The 21,728-nt window shown below is 45.5% G+C and overlaps 1 protein-coding gene across 6 annotated transcripts; it reads left to right on the top strand.

Moving 5' to 3' along the window:
* Positions 1 to 1,315: 1,315 nt before the first annotated feature.
* nsd1b (nuclear receptor binding SET domain protein 1b) lies at positions 1,316 to 21,657 on the top strand. Of its 6 annotated transcripts, XM_047337402.1 has the most exons (26): positions 1,316 to 1,453; positions 1,597 to 1,694; positions 1,818 to 1,900; positions 3,517 to 4,403; positions 6,257 to 6,395; positions 6,920 to 7,092; positions 7,297 to 10,420; positions 10,831 to 10,943; positions 11,093 to 11,348; positions 12,218 to 12,345; positions 12,552 to 12,594; positions 12,811 to 13,076; positions 13,188 to 13,325; positions 13,475 to 13,598; positions 13,805 to 14,005; positions 14,099 to 14,278; positions 14,425 to 14,581; positions 15,299 to 15,504; positions 15,662 to 15,774; positions 16,073 to 16,219; positions 16,586 to 16,708; positions 16,849 to 16,965; positions 17,178 to 17,319; positions 17,883 to 17,989; positions 18,164 to 18,365; positions 19,359 to 21,657. In XM_047337402.1, the coding sequence occupies exons 4-26, from the start codon at positions 3,534 to 3,536 to the stop codon at positions 20,051 to 20,053; spliced, it is 7,764 nt and encodes a 2,587-aa protein (XP_047193358.1). In that variant the 5' UTR covers positions 1,316 to 1,453; positions 1,597 to 1,694; positions 1,818 to 1,900; positions 3,517 to 3,533; the 3' UTR covers positions 20,054 to 21,657. The 6 variants fall into 6 exon arrangements, with proteins under 6 accessions (XP_047193358.1, XP_047193359.1, XP_047193367.1 ...); XM_047337403.1 differs by lacking the exons at positions 1,597 to 1,694; positions 1,818 to 1,900 and having other exon boundaries at positions 1,321 to 1,453; XM_047337411.1 differs by lacking the exons at positions 1,316 to 1,453; positions 1,818 to 1,900 and having other exon boundaries at positions 1,601 to 1,694.
* Positions 21,658 to 21,728: the final 71 nt, after the last annotated feature.

Genomic DNA, 21,728 nt, shown 5'->3' with positions numbered 1-21,728 from the left:
TAGGATGACTGTATATGAGGAACAAGTTGTATTAAATATGATTTGAGGTTGATGGGAAGCATTTTGTACGTCCACTCTAGGAATAAATATGAAGTAGGCAAACTCCCTAACTAATAAATTACATAGTCTGGGAGGTGGTTGCAATGCTCAGTTCTACAGATGTTTCATATCTATTTCTTTTCTTTTTTTTAATATTGGAAACACATTTGATGCGACGTTTTGGACTGAAGTTGTGCCATTTGTGTTTGCATCTGCCACGGCATCACTGGCACACGGCTGGACGACGGTCTCACATTACGCACTATGGGCTTTAGTGCCGTTTTAGTTCACTCCGACATCACTGTTCATTCTGAGGTTTCGCAACTTACCTACGGATGAACTAACTCACTCACATTCACATTCACAAATGCAGCCTCGGGCGCGTCGTCAAGTCCAAAGTCCGGTGCGACGCAGACCGTTGAGGTCCGCGGGAAGTGGAGACTCTCCGTCCACGTGAGAATGACGCGGCGATGCGCGCTGCTGCCGGGGCGCGGCGCTGTTGTGCAGCGGCGGCGGCGGCGGCAGCAGCAGCAGGCCCTGTCCTGTCCGCGCCCCCCCCCCTCCTCTCTATCTCTCTCCCTTTCTCACCGAGCCCCTTCTTGGAACGACCGAGCCTGGAGAGCGACGCGCACCTCGGATCACAGCGGCGTGTTGTTCCGCCTCAGCTGAGTGACACAAGCACCAGGGCAAAGTGGGCGGCGGACACGACGCCGCGTGCGGCCGCAGGAAACGGAACCCGGTCACACGACGGTCCCGCGGAGGGAGACGCGTCGTGTCCTCCCCCGTTGACCCGGCCGAGCTGTGTGCTGCTTTTATTCTCACGCCACGGTCACATTTCACATCCACCAGAAGGAGAGCAGGGTTCGTGTCGATCACGAAACGCTGCTTCAGATATAGACTGACTGAGTGTGTGTGTGTGTGTGTGTGGGGGGGTTACACCTGAAACATGCCCCTGCCCCTCCTGCCTGCCCTCGCTGACACATCGTCTCCAAACCTTCCAAAATCTGGAGACGTCCTCGCCCATAAAATTAAAAATAAAACCCCCACACCAAAGCAGAAGCCTCGCACGGCTCCCAGCCTCAGCTCAGCCTCCACCAGCCGAGGGCTGCGGTTGTCTACCCCTTCCTCTCTGGGTAGAACAAGAGAGAGAGAGAGAGAAAGGCTGGGCTTGTTTCTCATCATCTGCTTAAAAAACACAAGTAACAGAATTTACCACGGGTCGATGCTTTGGAAGTGCCACCAAGTGTTGTGGGCTGGTGCTGTCAGTTGTGCGTTTGGCACACACACACACACACACACACACGGGCACCAGAGGATGGCTGTGCCTCAGTCCCCCTGTCGTGTGTCAGACGCGCTCATGAGACAGTGACTTTGGCCACAACATGTAGAGAAACTGTTCCTGTCGTGGCAGGAGGTGAGTCGAGACCCCAGCAGCCCCCAGAGCTCGGCAGAGGTGCGCGTTTGTGGCTCAGTTGCTCCGTGGCTGGGTGAACTTTATATCGAGCATGTATTAACACTTTGTGGCCTGTGGTTTTTTTTTTTTTTTCCTCCTCTAAGAACTGGAGGACTCCATTTTGAAGGGACCGGGTGTGTGCAAAGCCAGAGACTGAACACAGCAACTCGTCTCAGGAAAGACAACTCGTCTGTTTTTCCGGGTACAGCCTTCAGCACCATTTCACACTTGGTGGTGGTGGTGGTGGTGGACATGTTGTGGGGTTTATTTCTATTTTTTTTTTTTTGCATCACTTAATTTATTTGTGTTTTCGTTTCATCTCCAGGTCGTGTCGCCTTGGTGGTGGAGAGGATGCCAGTTGTTGGCACAAGTTTGGCATGTGACATGTCATTGGTGATGGCAGCCTGGGTTAGTTTGATTATTGATGCTCGTAATTAAGGGGAGGGGCGGGGTGATATATCGTGTGTGTGTGTGTGTGTGTGTCTGTGGTTTTCCCGTGCGCTTTGGGGTCTGTCAGCTCTTGTCTTTTCTTTTTTTTCTTCTTTTCTCTTCTTTTTTCTTTTTTACCTCGGAACAGAGATTTACGGCCCCTTCTGTGCTCCACGCTGTGGACCGGCTGGGGAGGGAGGCGGCGGTGACGCCTGGCAGTGCGCACAGCGGAGAAAGACTGACTTTCAAGGGACAGGCAGAGTCCTGCAGGCGGCAAACGGCCACTCAGCAGCAGGGCAGAACAATCCACAGACGGGCGAATTTATAAAGTTGTTAGCTATCACCAAGCAAAAGGGGGAGTGTCGCTGGAGGCGCACAGCCCGCTTGAATCTCTATTCCAGGGGCCGCTGGACCAGGCTTTAGCGCATGTAGAGAGGAGGAGGAGGAGGAGGAGGGATGGGGGAGGTGGAGGGGGCAGAGTGAGTACGTTTCACAGGATCCAGGCCTAGTAGTTTTGCCGCTGGGACTCTCCTCACCCGCTTTCAAAAAATTGGAAATTGGCACCTTGAAACGCCAAAATGTGCGCGTTGAGCGTCAGTTTCGCGGTGGGCGACACCGGAATGGTAAGATTCTCGCCACAGATCGCGGGTCATTCGGCGTTTTCTCCGTGATTTTGCCGTTTGATGCACATAGCCTGCATCTGTCGGAGGGAAGCCTGTAGAAGTACGTGTGTGTGTGTGTGTGTCTGTCAGTGTGTGTACGTCAGTGTCAGTGTGTGTGTTCGTGAACTTGTGTGTCGTCGTCGTCCTCGTTGTCGTTGCATGTTATGTGACGTTCGTGTATGTGTCTCCTGCCATCATGGAACCACTGCAAGACATGAGCGATCCACACTCGCGCGCGCACACACACACACACCTTTGCACACGCGCGTTTGACACGCACGCGCACGGAAGGGTCCATTTTAATTCCAGGTCGTGGATTTAAGCGCCGGCGTCTTCACGTCGGCCTGACTCTTCACATGACGCGCCATAATAATCCCGCTGGCTTCATTCTGTGTGTGTGTGTGTGTGTGTGTGTTTACAGGCTGCTGACCTTATCGGGGTTGATGTCATTTTCATCATATCGCGATATATTATTTCTTCCCAGGCTATATTGAGCGGGGCTGCGGTGTTGGCGCAGAATCTCTCCAAATATGTCCCATTAGGTCGATAGGCTGGTTGTCAGTGAGTGTGCGCTCTTATTTTGACATCACGTTATGACAGACTGTGTTGACCATCTTGTGTCCGAGCTGTTCCTTCGTTCACTTCTAAGAATATCTCATTTCCAGCTTCCTGCGTTCATTTTTAGATATGATTCTTCAACGTCGTGACATATTATTGAAAGAAAGACAAATTGTTTACTTATGCCAAAACCATGGCATCTTATTAGAATCATTGATAATATCCTAAAAGTCCCAAAGGGTAATTCCAAGCATAGTATAATGAAGTTTGGTGTTATAACAACCGTGATGTTTACGTTTTAAATTCACCCAAACCGATGTCGTCTTTGTAGCAGGAATGTCGACCTCACCCTGATAACCTCTGTTCATGTTTCAGGAAGGAGCCATGCCAGCATGAGTGGGCCTCATGTAGGCCCCGGAAGGAAGACCCATGAGTCCATCTGCCCCTTGACCCCTGGTCGTGACCTCTCCACCAGACACCATGACCACAGGATCGGCCTAACAATGTCAGCTGCGGCGTCCTCCATCAAGCATGCATCCATTTATGGGTTTGCACAAAGGGAACACCCCTCCTCCCCTTCCTCCTCTTCCACCTACAGTCCTCTTCGGAGGCTACAGCATCTCACCACCATGGTGAGCCAGCCTGACCTGGTCCTGCCGGTGAGGGAGCCAGACAGGAGCTGGGAGTGGTCGACACATAAGAAGGAGAGGGAGAAGGAGATAGAGATGGGCTCCTGGGCTGATTGCACTAGCAGGGATTATTCTGGAAGCCAGAGTACAAGCAGGGATGAGACCTTTGGTAACTTTTCTGTTGGACGAAAACAAGCCGAGGTCCAAACTGGAAGTAGAGATGCACCAGCAGCCAATCAGAGCAATCCTGTCACTTCAGAGAAAAAGGCAGAAGGTTGTTTCTCTGGCCCGCCTAGCCCGGCCTTCTCGCTCGACAGCAACAGCCCCTTCGCTAATGGTTTCCTCCATTTTGAATCCTCTTTGTTCGAGGATGACGACACTGAACAAGCGCGAGAGACTGCGCCGCCTATGGAAGGCTTGCATGAAAAACACGAGAGGGCAGGGACTGTTCTTCAATCAACTCCTGGGGACTTACAGTTGAACTCTAAGGATGCTTCCCTGTCGTCAGCCAAGGTCGTAACAAGGTCCCAGTCCTCAGGTCAACGCAGGAGGTACTGGGACGGCTCGGATGACGAGTGGGATAGCGACACCGACCTGTTGCTGTTTATGGATAGTCCATCGATGAATTCAGTGGCAAGTTTTACCCTCATTACCCTGAGCAAACTCGGCTCAAATTACCTTGTTTTCCAAATATGCAGTAATAGCAGCATCACTATTAGAAAGTAGAGAGACACAACATAGGCACAATTCAAAATTCATTTGGAAAGAAAACATTTGTTATGGTCCTGGGTCACAAAACTGTCTTCACTCACAAATCCTTTGCATGACGTGGAACACTTCATTGCTTTTCACTTTTCATAACAGAATATTGATTATTGTAAATATAGACAACACATGGCTCCAAAACTGTGGCGCTGGTGTGGCCTGCTCATCTACACGGTCAGTAGCAGCAGCCACAACAGTGTCCACGGAACACAGCTCATGGAGGCAATCCAGGTACTTTAAAACCTTCAGTGCCTCTTGCAGTCATGGAACCACCATGATGGCCCAACTGCAGCAAATTGCATCAAAACATGCTTAACACATTGAATTATAACTCAGCGCAACATGAAGCAGAAGTGTTAATACAGATGTTATATTCACTCAGTACACAGTTGTATAATATTCTTCAGTTCTGGTCAGCCATAAGAGTGTGACAGTAAGCCAGCATACACAATACCAGCACCCTGAAACTGAAGCAGCTAAAAATAATCTATCAATCACTGATTTGTATTTTTTTCACAACTGGGCTTTTTACAGCTACTGTCAGAATGTCTTCTGTAAAAAAAAGCCTCCACTATTGAAACGTGTGGACGTTGCACAACAAGGAAGCAATCAGCGGTTTTCAATAAAAATGATGGGCACTGATGGCAAGGTCACAAAACAACAATTCAGTTTCAAATTCACTGTTTTTACACACTGTGAATGAGTCTTATGACTAGTTCACACTACATGCTTTTTAAGCCAGATTTTCTGCTCATATTTTAACTCGTTGACAAAAAACCCTGACCGGAACCAAGTTGGCATTCGATTGGCAGTCGCCAATCGCCGTGTCAGCTCTTCTAAGACTAAATCCAAGAGGCTCGCCGACACGTCGCCCCCACCGACTACATTTCTAGCTGGTTAATTATCCAGACTAATCGGCGACGGCTACAGCCAATCAGAGCACAGGACTACGGTGTAGTCAGGGTTTTTTTCAGGTGAAAGATTGTGTAGTGTATGACCAGTCAACACCAGTCAGTGTAGTATAAACTCAAAATGACTGTCATGTAGTGTGAACTGCACAGTGATCTGAAGACCTCTTAAGTCATGTAGACTGAACTTTGTGTAGCACTCCTTCATCACCAAAGGAATTACCAACCACGACTTCTCATTTTGACCTCTGTTTGTGTACTGATAAAACAAACAAGACACGTGTTAACTACTTAGCTTCAGAGATGCTGGTAAATAACCTTCACATATGCAGCCCCTTAGAAAATGTGTAAAAATAGGCACACTTCCCCTTTTAGAGACAGTTATGAAAGGGGTATCAGTTCATGTAACTCTCTGAAATAAGGCAAATGACTGTGTTTCTCAAAAGTTACAACTCTACCTTCAAAACGCTCCAGCCAGGGTCACATCCTAGCAGTGGCCAGTATTGGCACTCTGGCCAGTCCTGCTACATGCCAGACATAGCTCTGGCCTTCTCATGTACCACACCAGTCCAGTCGACCTGCTGCTGTGAGTAGTTACTCGTGTTTACACTGAGAAGAATATAGTAGTCACTAGTGCTATCAGGTTGTGATGTTTTGGTACTGAGGTTTGAAATCTGTAAGAGACTGAAAAATGGATTTAGAAAAAACAACATTGGTGGCCAGAAATCTGCAAATCTGGTAAAAATACAAAACCTGTCTTATTTTCATATGTCTCATTGATCTTGTTCTTCACTGTCATGTTTTCGTCAGCAGACCAGCCTGAAGAAAAAGTCTTTGTCCCCTGTGAAGTTTTTAGAGGGTGAGATTATATGGGCAAAGTTCAGCCGAAGACCATGGTGGCCCTGTGAGGTGATCATTGACCCCGAACAGGGAATCTGTCACAGACTGAAAGGTGGGCCTGGAGCATTGTTGACTATCTGTTATTACCTAGTGACTTGCTCTTACTACCTACACTAATGCATTGTGTGTGGGTTGCTTCCAGGTGTCTGACATGGACTTTTTTGGTCACCAGTTAATTGAAATCCGGTGGAAATATAAGTTTTTCTATTTAATCAATGAATGAATATTAACATTGTATCAAAAAGCTTAAATAGGTTGTTTAGGGATAATTAGTTAGGTTTTAATTTGCTAAAATACATTTTTTTAAACGTTATCAAATGAGATGGTAATTTAGAATGAAAGTGTTTCTATCACAGAAACATGTTGTATTTTTAAACAATGGATCATCAGTATCCAGCCTGACTGAAAGCAGTTCTCATAAGAACCTACAAAAGTATAGACATTTCCCCTGGTCATTAATCATATTTTGGCCTTTCAACATTGTAATTATTTGTGCCATTTCTAAAATACTGTAATTTTATAGAGTACTTGTTTACGTCTCATGAGACTGAGGCTGAAGTTTTACCCTTGTCTTAGAGCCCAGTGATCGGCCCTGTCGGCTCTACCATGTCAGGACCTTTGGTGAACCTGTGGAGCTTGTCTGGGTGGAGGAAAAATCAACCCACACTTTCCATGGAGGCTTTGAATTTGAACAGCTCTGCCTACTGCGTCGGAGGGGGAAGCAAAGGGAGAACAACTATAAATACACTGTAATTACTATTTAATTCATGATGCTACTGGCATCCTGGTTGATCATAGTGTTAGACAAAAGAAAGCATGTGTACAACAAACAAAATGGTTTTTTTTGTCTCCTAGAAACGGACTTGTTCACAAATAACTACAGTTACACCAAATTATTTGCAAACTAATACATCTGCAAAGACTGACCAGTGTTTTTCTTTACCTCCCTGCAGATCGCTAAGCGTTTCCAAGACTCCTGGAAATCTAGTGTGGCAGAAGCTGAATCTGTTCTCCCAGAGAGACCCAAAATGGGTTCCTCTATTTCTGCGACCATAGATGATGCCGTCCACAACAGTTCCTCACTGGAAAGAGAGAGCAAGGCTCATCCAACCTTTTCTCCATCCACTTCACCTGTCTCCACCCTGCCTGAGACATCACACAGGATCAACGGCTCCATTTCTTCCCCAGTTATTTCATCCCCTGTTACAACTCCAACAAAGCCAAGCACTTTAAGGAAATCTTCTGGCAAGAAGAAACCAAGTAAATCATCAAAAGACTTGAATTGTAAACACTCTGAAAAGATTTTGCAGAATAGCCCTGACCAATCAGAGAGAGACAATGGAGAGTGCCCCTATTCTGACCTTGACTCAGTCCCTAAGATTTTGTGTCCCAAAGCACTTGAACGTCAGTCTAAGCTAGTTCCAACTCAGCCGTCTGTTATGCAGGTCAAAGAGGTGAAGAAGCAGCCAGAGATTCAGAGTGGTCTTTGGTTCAGTAAATCAGGCAAAGACAGGCGACCTAAAACAACCAGTTCGATGCCAGACCGCTCTCTCTTTGGTAAGGCACCCTGTAAGAAAAAGAGCCTTTCTGTTGTTAGCAAAAAGATGCTGGTTACATGTGTCTCCTCAATTGGTGGGCTCAGTGACCAGTCAGGGATGTCAGACAAGCATAGGACTCTGGTACCTGCTGAAGCAAATCTGTGCCCTGGGCAGTCAGGACATGTGAAGTGTAAAAACACCCTGGTTTCCAATAGACCCCTTGGTTCAAATGACAGTCTTGTTGACCAGTCAGGACCGTCAGACAAGCAGAAGTCCCCTGTCTTTACTGAGACTGATGTGCCCTCTGACAAGTGTGGACACTCAAAGCGTGTACAGACACCCAGTAATACAACAGACACCGTTATTGGCACGCTGTCTGGCCAGTTTGGTAGCTCAGATGTTAAAAAGGCCCCAGAGCCTAATATCAAAGTTGATTTTGATGTACAATCCAGGTTTTCAAAAAGTCCTAAGAGTGTCAGTCGAAGAGAACATCGTGACAAGATGGCTAGTAAAAAAGTCCATGTAATTGACAAGATTTCCGATCAAGCAGAAGTAAAAGAAAGCAACAAAACTCTAGTGTCCTGTTTAAATTCTGACACCACTGACCCATTAGCAATTCTAGAGAAGAAAAGAAGACTGGTGTCTAAGTGTAGACTGCCCTTTGTCAAATTAATACGCAAGGAAATAAATGGTAAGAACTTACTAAATTCCAGTGTAAACATTAGTCCCACTGGCCAACCTGGAACCACAAAGAATGAAAAGACCACAGACAATAATGTGACTAAAATTTCCTCTAAACAGTCTGACCAGGTGGATGCCAAGGCAAGTGTCTCCTTAGAGAAGCCATCTAGTTCGGAAATCATAAAGGTCTCGGTTGTGAAGTTAAAAACAAGTCGGGGGAATGTTATGCCTCGTCACTCTTCAGAATCATCACATGGGAAAACTACTGTGGTCTCCAATGTGGAAAGCGTGGCTGCTGAAGGGTTAGGTAGCCCAGAACCAGAAACAAAACAATTTTCAAATGTAAGCCCAAGTCATGTGACACACCCATCCTCTAATCAGCCAGAGAGGTCAGAAAGTAAAAATATTCCTTCCCCCAATGTAACATGTATGACCTCTGACCAGTCAGGCAGCTCAGCACAAAGAATAACTTCTGTCACTAGTACATCTTGTAATGCAAATCTTGCTTCTCATCGGCAAGGAAATTTAGTATCTGGGAATGCTTGTGTTTCCGAAGGCCAGTCTTCTGAGAAATCCAAGAAAATTGTCCACAGATCAAAAAAAGTTCCAGAAGAAGTCATACATGAGCAGCCTGCCCACCTCCCAGCCAGCAGTCGGTTGATAACCAGGGCACTGAAGGTGATGCACGAGGCAAAGCGGCAGAAGAAGACAAAAAAAGCCAAAAAGGAGGCTGAGCAGAAAGAACTCTTAGATCCGTTAAGAAAACCTAAGGACTCTGTGTGTCACACTGCCCGCAACTCCACTCGGAGTCCAAAGACCAAACAGAAAATTAGCACTAAAATAAAATCACTTAAATCTAATTGCAATGACAATTGTGAGTATGATCAGGACTCATTTTCTAGCCATAGCAGACCTTTGAAATCCTCTGATTCAACTGATTCAGCTGGTGTCAAGAGCGAAGATGAAGACCATTCAATATCCTCAACTCCACCAATGGACTTCATCCCCCTCACTTCTAGTGTAAAGGCAAAGAAGGAAGATCGTTCTTCTGACTTATGCTCTTCATCCTCACCTTCCTCACCATTCTCTTTTATGAATGCATTTAAAAATGTGGATGAGGTGTCCTTCCAGTCCGTGACAAAGGAGGCCAATGGTAAACCCATCTCTTTCAAACCAGACACAAACTACAAGTTCAGCACTTTTCTCATGATGTTGAAGGACTTGCATGACACTAGAGAGCGAGACGGGACCCCCTTGGAACTAGAGATTGGACCACCAAGTGCACATGTTAAGGAGGAGCCTTTAGTGATTCCCAGGGAGGCTAAACCTGCAGAGCAAGATCAACAAAGTAAACATTTTAATAAAAATTGTAATTCATGTCCAGACAAAATCCTAATCACTCACAGCGAAGACAGCAAAAGTCATACTTGGAAGAGGCCCTATAATAGAAGGGGCAGCTGCGCTGGAATGAAAAAGAGATCCAACCGCAAAGTGCCTTGTCGTCCTGCCAGGTCTGGTCCTGGTTTCCCAGGACTGGAGTCCTCGTCAGGAATGGCATCCTTACCAACAGTGGACTCTTTATCGGGCGTGGATTGCTCATCACGAGTCCAGTCCCTGTTGGGCATGCAGGCCAGCTGCTCAGAGAAGCAGGCTGGTGGTGGTGAAGGAATGGTTCAGGAGAAGGTGGAGCAGAGGTGGAGCAGAGTTAATGAGAATCTACAGAACATGGTGCCTTTGGAGCAGCAGGGGTCCGACACTACGCTGTGTCTGGGACAGTCTGACGGCCTTGATGCAGACTGCACACAGACTAACAAAAGCTTCACGCACAATGTTGGAGGACGTGACAAGGCTCCAACGGGTAAGTCTTGTTGAATTGCCCAAAAGAGTGAAGCACAATCTAACCCAATGTATTCTGAAAATGTTTGAGTTGAACACACTGCAGTAAATACAGCATACAAGCAAGTGGGATAACACAATGGTGAGGGCCCATTCAGCAGTTGGGCTTTTACTTCACATATTTGTAAACTGATACGATTGGTTTTAATTAGTGAGAAGCAATGTGGCTTTATTTAAACAATATAGTTTTAAAAAAAAGCCCTAGTTGTAGTCCACAGATAATGTGTTGTTAACAAGGAGTTGGATGGAGGTGGTGTTGGTGGCACAGATGTCTCAATATGTTCCATTGAGGGATGTTCGGAATGAGCAAGAGAAATCTTTGTTACGTTTTGCACAATAAAATCTAAAAATGTCCTTGTATTCCTTTTTCAGCACATAAACGAATAAGAAAACCCAGCAAGAGGCTGATAGAATGGACTGAAGAGTACGATCAGATTTTCTCCACAAGGAAGAAAATCAAAAAGCCTCTCCAGTCAATTGGAAAGGTAAAAATCATACAAAGTAAGATCTGTTGTAACTTTCTTATTTCATTGTTGCTATATTGGAATAATGCTGGCATTGGCATTAAGCATCCAATATCACCACGTGATGATGTAACTGACTGACAATGAAGCCAGGCCATTTGTTTTCTCAGGCCACTCCACCCATTACCTCCATGTCTGAACCCCCGGGATTGGACAAGAATGCACATGGCCACCCGTCCTTGAACTTAATTCCTGAAATACAGACACCGCCTCCTGAGGAAATCGCTGCAACAACGCCCTCTGAACTACAAATCCCCAGCACTGAAAACACATCTCCCCAAGATGCACCGGTGCTTTCCATTGACACACTAACCCCCCCTCCCGAAGCCGAACCTTCGCTCTCAGAAGGCCTCATCAAAGACAGCGGTGAGGCAGCGCTTGTGTATTTAGCTTATTAACTTAACTGCATTTGAATTGACAAAGACTGTTTGGGAAAAATAGCCATCTGTCAACCAAAGGAAACACTCCTTCGTAAATGTTGACCCAATGCATAGCCGAAAGTATGTGAAACACCCGACCATTACACCTACACAATGTTTTAATTAGAGGGGAGCCAGAGGAGCTCCGTGTCTGCAACAGTCTTGACTGGGGCATTACGTTTACGGATTGTTCGTCTGTTCGTCTTTCCACCCGCCAAGGTCCAGGTCAAAGTCGTTGTGATTTCACAATACATGCTTTTAGGCCTTTTGAACGCAATATTTCAAGATTGCTTTTAGGGATTTTCTTCAAATTATGCATGAATATTCATTTGGACTCGGAGACTGACTGATTGCATATCGATGGTAAAATGTCTCAAGTCAAGGTCATTGTGACCCCACGCTTGATTAGAATTTGGTAGTTCAAGGTCAAGGTCACTTTTTTGGGCCATACATTTTTGGGCCATAACTCAAGAAGTCATACACGTATTATGACAAAATATATTTAATACCTTCTGTTGAACACCTTCAGAGTCTTCACTACAAACACTTTGTATGAGTGTGAACAAATAAAAGCAGAAACCATTGCATTTGACAAGCTTTGACTTGCAGGTTTGAGAGGAGTAGGATGATTAATCAATTATCAAACAGATATAGATTTACTTTCTGTTTCTGATTGTTGTAGTCCATTCTTGTTAGTGCTGTTTGCTTAGATTTGTGCTGAATAAAGCCTCAAAAAACTTTCATACACTGTTTTGGAAATGTGGATTAAGCCTCTTTATGTTTAACGCTAACCTGACTGTGACATTTGGTTGACAGGAAACGCTCCTCAGCTGGAGAAGAAGCGGAAGAGGAAACCCACTCAGAAGATCCTGGAGTACTGTCTGGAGGCCGAGGCTTCGACATGCCCCAAGAAGAAGGTGCAGCATGGCCGTAATGTGTTGTGTGTATGTGTAATTCTGTAACTAAGGCACCAGTTCATTACACACACATGTACAATTCGCTGAGGTCTAATAATAGTAGCTCTACAACAAAACAACTCGAGATCAGTGCAGATGGAAAAAAATGAAATAAAAATATGATTATATTAGTGTTTTATTTTGGAAAATATTTTCAACTGTCCTTGATTTTTTGACAATGGTTCTCATCACAGGTCAAAACACTGAAGAACAATCCTAATACCGCCCTTCAATCAGGTCAGTAAACCATCTCATATGAGTAAATATTATATCGTAGTGCATTCCATGATAATCATATACTTTGCTTTTTCTTTGTATACATTTTTAGACTTTCATATCTTTTCTTGTGAAAAATTCATTCCGATTTTCAAATAGTTTAATAATTCACACTCTTTTTGTTTTATTCTGTCTTCCCTGTGATACCGGATTTTTACACGTCAATTCCACACCCAGATTCAGGGCCATCGCCTTTAAAGTCAAAGAGAAAGCTACTTACAACTTCCACGCCCACACCGACGACCTCAGAGGTTTCCACCTTGATGCCCACGCCCTCCGTCCGGACCACTCCCACTCCCTCTCCCAGCACTCCTGCACCCGCCAGTCCTGTGCCGGCTGCACCTGAACCCAGCCAGGTGGAGACGGCGCTGGCAGATGTCGATGCTCGTCAGCCAGAGGACAGTAGGACTGAGGAGGTCAAGAAGGACACAGCAGAGTCAGAGGTCAGACATCTTCTCCTTTTGTCACAGATCTGTTCTTCTGCTCATAGAATATGTGTGAAATTATTTTTTATATAATATATATTTTTATATATTTTTCCTTTGTATCATAAGGGCGACTCGTCCAGCCTGGATCACAGTTTCTCCTCCTCGAAGGATGAATTGTCGCTGTGCGACGACCTACGTTTAGCCTCAAGGAGGATCATCGGGGACCGAGGAGGCCCCGCCTCCATGAAGGAGAACATTTGTCAGGTGAGCCTGGTTCCCCGTTGTAAAATGACCTTCAGACCTGCGTCCTGATCACTCTCAAAGGCTGTCTTAGTAGAGTGAAAACTTTCCTCTGAGTGTTATTCCTGACGTGTTATTTATTGGTGGACATGATTTATTGTCTTCAATCTCAGGTGTGTGAAAAGACGGGGGAGCTGCTGCTCTGTGAGGGTCAGTGCTGTGGAGCCTTCCACCTGCCCTGCATCTCTCTGGCCGAGGCACCGAAAGGGAAGTTCGTCTGTCCCGAGTGTAAATCAGGTACGTCTGTGCTAAGCTTGACATAATTAGCCTTATATAAAAAATTATATATATGTAAAAGAAATCCAACTAAAGTAGGTAAATGATAGATACATTTGGGAGATGTAAAAAGATCATAAATATTAGAATAAATCTTTGAGTAAAAACATGCACAGCTTATACATATAAGGACTTAACTACCTTCATAATCTTCATTTTTCTCCCAGGAATCCACACCTGCTTTGTCTGTAAAAAGCGTGGTGAGGACGTGCGGCGCTGTATGATCCCTGTGTGTGGGAAGTTCTACCACGGGGAGTGTATCGCCAGCTACGCGCCGACTGCTCCTGTGAACCGAGGCTTCCGCTGCTCGATCCACGTCTGCCTCACCTGTTTCATCGCCAATCCAAACAGCTTGTCCATCGCTAAAGGTAAACAGGGGGACGTTCAGGTGGGTTTCGATCACACCTTTACCATCTACACACGTCCTGACTGTCCCTTTGCTCTCTTGTTGTTGTCTGCAGGTCGTCTGGTACGGTGCGTGCGCTGCCCGGTGGCCTATCACGCTACAGATCTGTGCATGGCGGCAGGCAGTGTCATCCTCTCCAACAACAGCATCATCTGTCCCAACCACTTCGCACCCCGACGTGGCGTCAAGAACCACGAACACGTCAACGTCAGCTGGTGCTTCGTCTGCACTGAGGGTACGACTTAGAGAACAGGCAGAGTCATTTCAGCCTGGTAATGTAATGTAGCTCTCGCCAAACATTGGCTGTCCAACCCTCACATGCGATCTCACTGATAAAAGTTCTCACCTTCAATCAGTGCTGTTGCTCATCCTGTGCTCCAGGGGGAAGTCTGCTGTGCTGCGAGTCCTGCCCCGCCGCCTTCCACCGGGAGTGTCTGAACATTGAGATGCCTAAAGGCAGCTGGTTCTGCAATGACTGCAAGGCTGGGAAGAAGCCTCGCTTCAAAGACATCCTCTGGGTGAAAGTTGGGCGGTACAGGTCAGTGGCGAACTGCAGACACTGTTGATGTACTGCATGCTCTGTTTTCTTTGTAAGACAGTCTGAGCCCTTCTGTGGGCAGAACCATCAGGAGGTTGGTGTTTGTGGTTTGTTATATGCCTTTGTTTTGAATGGATTGAAGGGTGAATTGTAATAAGCTTTGTTCAAATTTTATGATTAATCTGCTGATTGACCAATCAGAAAACACTGAAAAAGCACCATCACAAGTGCACTGCTATGAAGTAATGAAGCAAATATAAAAAAAATGCAAGATCCTGGAACCATCAACTGCATTCATCGATTTGTCAGTTAGTTAATTTACTACCAACAAATCTGTTTCATTTTAGTTATTACTTAAGAAAAAGTGACAGGTTTAACTATTTTCTACCTTCTCAAAAAAATTCTGGTCAATCAGTCTTCTACAATAGTAAACTGAATATCTTTGGACTGACAGAAAAAAGAAGACATCTGAAATGATCCTGGGCTTGGTGTATTTCAATCAATTCATCAATGAATTGATGAGAAAATAGACAGTAATAGATAGAAAACATATACCATTGTGCAACAGTTGTGTTTTAAAAAGATAATGCGGTGTCAGAAATCGACACAGTTGCAGAATCCCTCCTGTACTATAAAAGCACACTTTTCATTGAAATCTTTCTCTACTCTTGTTGGACAGTTCTGTAAATCTTTATGTTTTGCCACGCCTCTGTAAAGGTGGTGGCCCGCGGAGGTCAGTCATCCCAAAACGATCCCAGAGAACATCCAGAGGATGAAGCACGATGTCGGCGAGTTCCCCGTGCACTTCTTTGGCTCCAACGACTACCTGTGGACCTACCAGGCCAGAGTCTTCCCTTATATGGATGTGGACGCCAACAGCAGAGACAAGATGGGGAAAGGTGTCGATGCCACCTACAAGAAAGGTATCCAGTGTGTTCAGCAAAATTGGCTTCTTCAACATATCCTGAAAGTGACAGTCGTCATTTGTTTGTTTGTAGCAGTGTCGCATGTGTTATTTGTAGTGTCTCCAGTTTGTACCCGGTATGATGACTCGACTTCTCTGTTGATCTCCCTCCCCAGCTTTGGAGGAGGCGGCCGTGCGATTTCGAGAGCTGCAGGCGGAGAAGGAGCTTCGGCAGCTTCAAGAGGACAAGAAGAACGACCGGAAGCCTCCTCCGTACAAACATATTAAGGTCCGGACATTTGTGATTGACTTTCGACCTTGTTTAGTAGAAAAATCTGCGACGAGAAGTGTTTCCTCAAAAGTGAAGCAGTGGTATCTGTTTGAGTTTTAAGGTTAGATGTTAATATTTTGTCTTCTCCTTAGCTTTCGAAATACATAGCTGACTTTTTACCCAATAACCCTACTGTACTTCCGAGAACCACTGAACTCCTCCTCTGGAGTTCCTCCTCTGTGTTCATTCTCATGTACAGAGTCACGTACTGTACGTACAAGTCACAAGTTTGCTTCCACCCTCCTCGCCCATTCAGGTGAACCGACCAATAGGAAAGGTTCAGATCATCACAGCCGACCTGTCCGAGATCCCGCGCTGTAACTGTAAGGCGACAGACGAGAGCCCGTGTGGCACGGACTCGGAGTGCATCAACCGCATGCTGCTCTACGAATGTCACCCACAGGTACAGAAACGCCTTATTAAAGCAGATTATAAAGCGTTAAACTTTGATTGATTTTAGGAACATGGTGAAAGCCAGGACTGTGACTGAATTAACCAAATCATTAAAACGGAACAAACTTTTTTTTTTGGGGAACACATGGGGGAGCAGAAATATTGACACCTTAGAAGTTGATATAGAAATCTTGTTAGCCAACAGTTTCTTATTTACACGGATACAAAAATGACCATTATTTCTGGCCAGCTGATGAATGTCCAATATTCACTCTTTTCTCCAAAATATTCCATTAAGCTGAGTCAGGCGACGCATCACTCCAAGCAACATCTTTCATTATGACTGATATTTTGATATGACCCTCTGAACTTGCAGGTTTGCCCGGCGGGTGAACGTTGCCTCAACCAGGCGTTCAGCAAGCGTCAATACAGCCAGGTGGAGATCTTCAGGACCCTGTCCCGGGGCTGGGGGCTCCGCTGTGTCCATGACATCAAGAAGGTAAATGCAACACTGTCGTTGACTAATGACTGTGATAGTGGTGCTTCTACTGTTTCCTCATGAACCCCTGCAGCTGTTGTTCGGGGGGGATGGATCAGGCTAAATAATCAGGATGTTCCCTGTTCCCCTTGTTCTCCCAGGGTCAGTTTGTGAGCGAGTACGTCGGGGAGGTGATCGACGAGGAGGAGTGCAGGTCGAGGATCAGACACGCGCAGGAGAACGACATCTGTAACTTCTACATGCTAACTCTGGACAAGGTACCGCTCCGAGCCAGTGTGTGTGTGTGTGTGTGTGTGTGTGTGTGTGTGTGTGTGTGTGTGTGTGTGTGTGTGTGTGTGTGCGTGTGTGTGTGTGTGTGTGTGTGTGTGTGTGTGTGTGTGTGTGTGTGTGTGTGTGTGTGTGAGATGTTTTCACAAGAACCAGACTAGTTGCCTCAGACAAGTTGACCTTAAGAGTTTCTGCGTGTCAGGACCGGATCATTGATGCCGGGCCGAAAGGGAACGAGGCTCGCTTCATGAACCACTGCTGTCAGCCAAACTGTGAGACCCAGAAGTGGACAGTGAGCGGAGACACCCGGGTGGGACTGTTCGCTCTCGTCGACGTCGCTGCAGGTACACGATGCTTCGTTTAGAGCTGGAATTTAAAACTTTAATCAAGTCTTGTTTTAGATCAACAACAGTACACAACTTCCAATGTCAATAAAACATCCTGTTTTTGAAACATGAAATAAAATGAATGATATAAAATACAGGTAAAAACTCTGAAGCCTTTCTGATTCCACATGTTAAATCCACTTTTTTAAAAACAAACAACTGTCAAATGGAGAAAAAAAAAGTACATGTTGGAACCTTGTATTTGACTAATTTTAAAATATCGAGATTGTTTTTTGTTTCTTATCGCTGGCAAAAACATTTGATAAGGATCTGTTAATTTATTCCAAAAAAGCAAAGAAATCAATGCTCATATGTACAATGGAAGAGTTATTGATTGCTGTTATCATTCATGCTTTCTGGACTGACTGGGAAGAGATCGTCACACGCAAAAAAAAAAAAAAAAAAACTTTCTCAAACATCGTCGTCTCTAATCTTGGCTGAAAGTACATTGAGGCTTCAGTCAAATCAAGTGTTTCTTTCAAAGTCGCAGCCCCTCTCAGTTGTGTGTGTTGTGTGTTTAGGCACAGAGCTCACTTTCAACTACAACCTGGAGTGTTTGGGCAATGGGAAGACGGTCTGTAAATGTGGAGCACCAAACTGCAGCGGCTTCCTGGGCGTCAGGCCAAAGGTGAGGGGGGGGGGGGGGGGGGGGCACAAATTGAGTAATACTTGGTTTAACGTATTGTTTGTGAGATGATGTGAAGGTGTGGCGGGGTGAAAGGTAAGATCATAAAAGCAGCTTTACTTCAGAAAAGAGAAAAAAGTACTACTGTCAATCAACTCCTCCCTCCTCTGTAACCAGAACAACCCTCCGTCGGACGACAAAGGTCGGAAGCTGAAGAGGAGAGGCTACGGCAAGAGGAAGAAAAAGGTGATGGTGACCAAAGAAAGAGAGGACGAGTGTTTCAGCTGCGGAGACGGGGGGCAGATGGTTTCCTGTAAGAGACCTGGATGTCCGAAAGTTTACCACGCCGACTGCCTCAACCTCACCAAGAGGCCCGCAGGTCAGTGGCTCTGCACGGACGTCACTGCTCACCAGGGTGTTCGGTCTTCATCCGTGTTTGCTTTGGTACAATCTGTGGCACTGGACACAAACAGTTCAGTCACTATTAGCTTTTCTTGGAAACGTGACAAAGAAGAAGAATAATTATGGACAATAATATATACTACTTAATAATATGAAGTAGTGTGTGACCTTAATATATCAGATGAAGGAAACAAGACGAGTAAAGAATAGAAAAGAAAGTATGTAAACCGAGGAAGTTGGATAGATAGATGCTCACATTGCACAGTGCAGGCGCTCAGTAGCTCAGTAGACACTAAATGGGTAGATAACATTTTTAAAGTAAATGAGAAGAGATCACTTTTATTTTATGCACTCAAACTCTTATTTAAATAGAAGTAGAGGAGTATTGTCAGTGCAATTAAGTAGGAAAAGAAGAGTTGGCCTCAGAATGACCCCATCATATGATATACTGCATTGCTGAATTATTTTTCCTGTGGAAAAATAAATGTGACGGGTTTTGACCATTTGACTTGACAGAGAAGCCTTTTTGTTAACAACCAAAATGGCTGCTGCTCACGTGTGCAGACTGTAGTCCGCATGACGTCGTCTACCCTTGGTAACGCCCCCTGGAAATCGAAAATGAACTGCGGGGTTTAAGATCCATTCGCAATTTTGTCGGGCTGCAAAGTATAATGCAGAACAACAAGAAGAACACGTAGGAACACAGGAGGTCCCTCGTGGTATCTACAGAGAATACAGGGTCCCCTATAATAATGTAGAAAACTGGTTTCTTCTTTTCACAGTGGCTTTTGTGCCGTTGATCTCTGCCCTATTTTATTGTACTTTGTTTCATTGTATATGTTATGACTCTTTGCACTTTATGTAGCATTTGCTCATGAACTTTGCTCTAGAAATAAAGTAAAAAAGAAGGTGTGGGGGGGGGGGATTACTTTCCTTTACATTCATGTCGGTGTCTGTATAATCATTGCAGGTCGTTGGGAATGTCCATGGCACCAGTGCGACGTATGCAGCAAAGACGCAGCGTCCTTCTGTGAGATGTGCCCAAGTTCTTACTGCGGCCAGCACCGTGACGGCTTGCTCTTCATCTCCAAGCTGGACGGCAAACTGTGCTGCAGTGACCACGACCCGTGTGGGCCGGATCCGCTGGAACCGGGGGAGATCCGGGAGTACACGCCTGAACCGAGAGCCCTGACCTTGGGGTTGGGCATGGCCGTCATCCCCTCTGCTGCTCCCAACACAACCATCAGTCTGAACCCGACTGCCGGAAGGGTGAAGGAGATCAGCGCCGGCGCTGGCACGTGCGCTTCCGAGGCATTTCCTGCTTTTTCCATCCCGGTACCCATCACCATTCCTGTCCCTGCTGCTGCCGCTTCACCTCCCCCTAGCAGCTCTGATGCTCCCAGCAGCCCGCAGGTGTTTGACCTCCCGCACTACTCGCCTATCTCTTCGTATGACGAGGAGGAGGAGCTGGCAGAGGTGGAGGAGGAGTTAGAGGAAGAGGATGAAGTGGGGAGGCAGAAATCCGATCCTCACGAAGAAGATGGAGGGTCGGTGATGGATGAGGAGGATTACCTGGAGATGGATGAGGAGGAAGAGGAGGAGGAGGACGACGACGACGACGAGGAGGAGGAGGAGGAGGAGGAGGAAGAGGAAGAAGAGGAGTGACATACAGTGGATTATTATTTATAGTGGCACAGGATACGGAGGAAGAAAAGGCAGTTGGGCAACAAGACATGACAGTCAATTCAGCGGGGAAACAAGGATCCACCTTCACTTCACTGTTCGTCCACTGAATGTGTGGAGGCATTTTTACAACAAAACTAAATATCCTATTAATCACTCTATGCTCGCTCCATATTCCCTGACCGTGGTACACACTAGCTGTAGAGATGGTTCCCGACACAGTGACTTTGCACAAACTGGCTGCGGGATCTGACAACGATTATCTGGAACACAAAACTTTGGTGTTTGTAAACATATTTCACTCGTGTGATTGTTTCCTCACATTTTTTTGGACCAATTTTCACCTGCTGGATTGTTTTTGGCTATTCCCTCTGAGTATTGGTTCAGGCGTCATTTTTCTGTACGTCAGCGAGTTGACCTGCAAAAGCTTAATGTAGTTGGAGACAATTATCGTACCTGGTGTGTAGGTGTTTAGTGCAAGAAAAATAATACTTCATTGTAGCTACCTGACAGGCTGGAGCTAAACTCTGCAGCCCATGAATCCTGAGATTACAATGACAAGAGTCACAGAAGCGATTCTGTCTGGTAACTTACTTTGCTGAGGTTGGATGGTGGCTGTATTCACAAAAATACCGGAAAAGAAAAAACATGAATTTGTCTGTGAATAAACCAGTTGCAGTCTGGTTGTGCTTTCAGACATCTCCTGGACTGAACTGTTTTGAAACATGTTTTTGGACACATGCTGGCTGGTAAGACGTCTGCCACAACCACCTGAATCACCCTCCATTCAGGATGGAGACACCTGACACACAGGAGTCTCCGCTTCGCCTCCAGTTCTTCTTGACGCAAGCCGATCATCCGACGGTTCTTCGAGATCAGATCATGTATGAAAATATGAATGTGTCAGATCAGTAGTGACAGTGAGACTTTTTGGATGGAGGCTGCTGGTACAAGGAGGAAATATGCTTTAGACCATTTCACACCAAAAACATTCAAATGAAAGGATCCAAAACTGTGAAGGATCCAGTGTTTGACTGAGACCAGTTTTAATGTCATGTCAGGGTGGGAAAGACAAAGTATTTATGCCATCATGGATTAATAAAAACTGTAAGATAAAGAATCGAATGGGTTATTAAGCAGCTCCATAAGTCAGGCTGAGGCAGAGATGGTCTAGCGTGTTTTCTGTTGTACAATTCTGTGACGCACAAATGTGGAAGAGCGGGGACGTCAGCGCCCCCTCTCCTCGTTCTTCGATCTCCATCAAGGGAAACAAAAGTCTTCGAAAAGGAAAATGACGGACTGCTGCCATGATGCTTGCACTTCTGTGTGTGTGTTCTTGCCACGTGTTTCACTCTTCAAGCTTATAATATTGTCTGTGTTATCTGCCAATGCCTTAGAGTGTATTTCGTTGGGAGATATTTTTAGGAGTGAAATGGTTTGGTGCCGTTGAGAGCCACGTTTCCCTACTAATGCCTTTTTACAGTTGCCCAACATGCATTGTTTCATTCCAGTGTAATTATGACCTGTTAGATCTCAAGCATTGACCTGTTAACTGCTATATAAATATATAAGAAGTTATGAAATGAGCATTTTGTCCTGGCCTCATTTTTTTTTTGGGAGTAAATTACTATAAAATATTCGTTTAAAGATAGGCTTT

This window comes from Scophthalmus maximus, chromosome 2 (assembly GCF_022379125.1).
Source record: "Scophthalmus maximus strain ysfricsl-2021 chromosome 2, ASM2237912v1, whole genome shotgun sequence".
Lineage (NCBI taxonomy): Eukaryota > Metazoa > Chordata > Actinopteri > Pleuronectiformes > Scophthalmidae > Scophthalmus > Scophthalmus maximus.
Note: the sequence above shows the minus strand (reverse complement) of the source record. Positions and strands in the feature narration are given on the sequence as shown.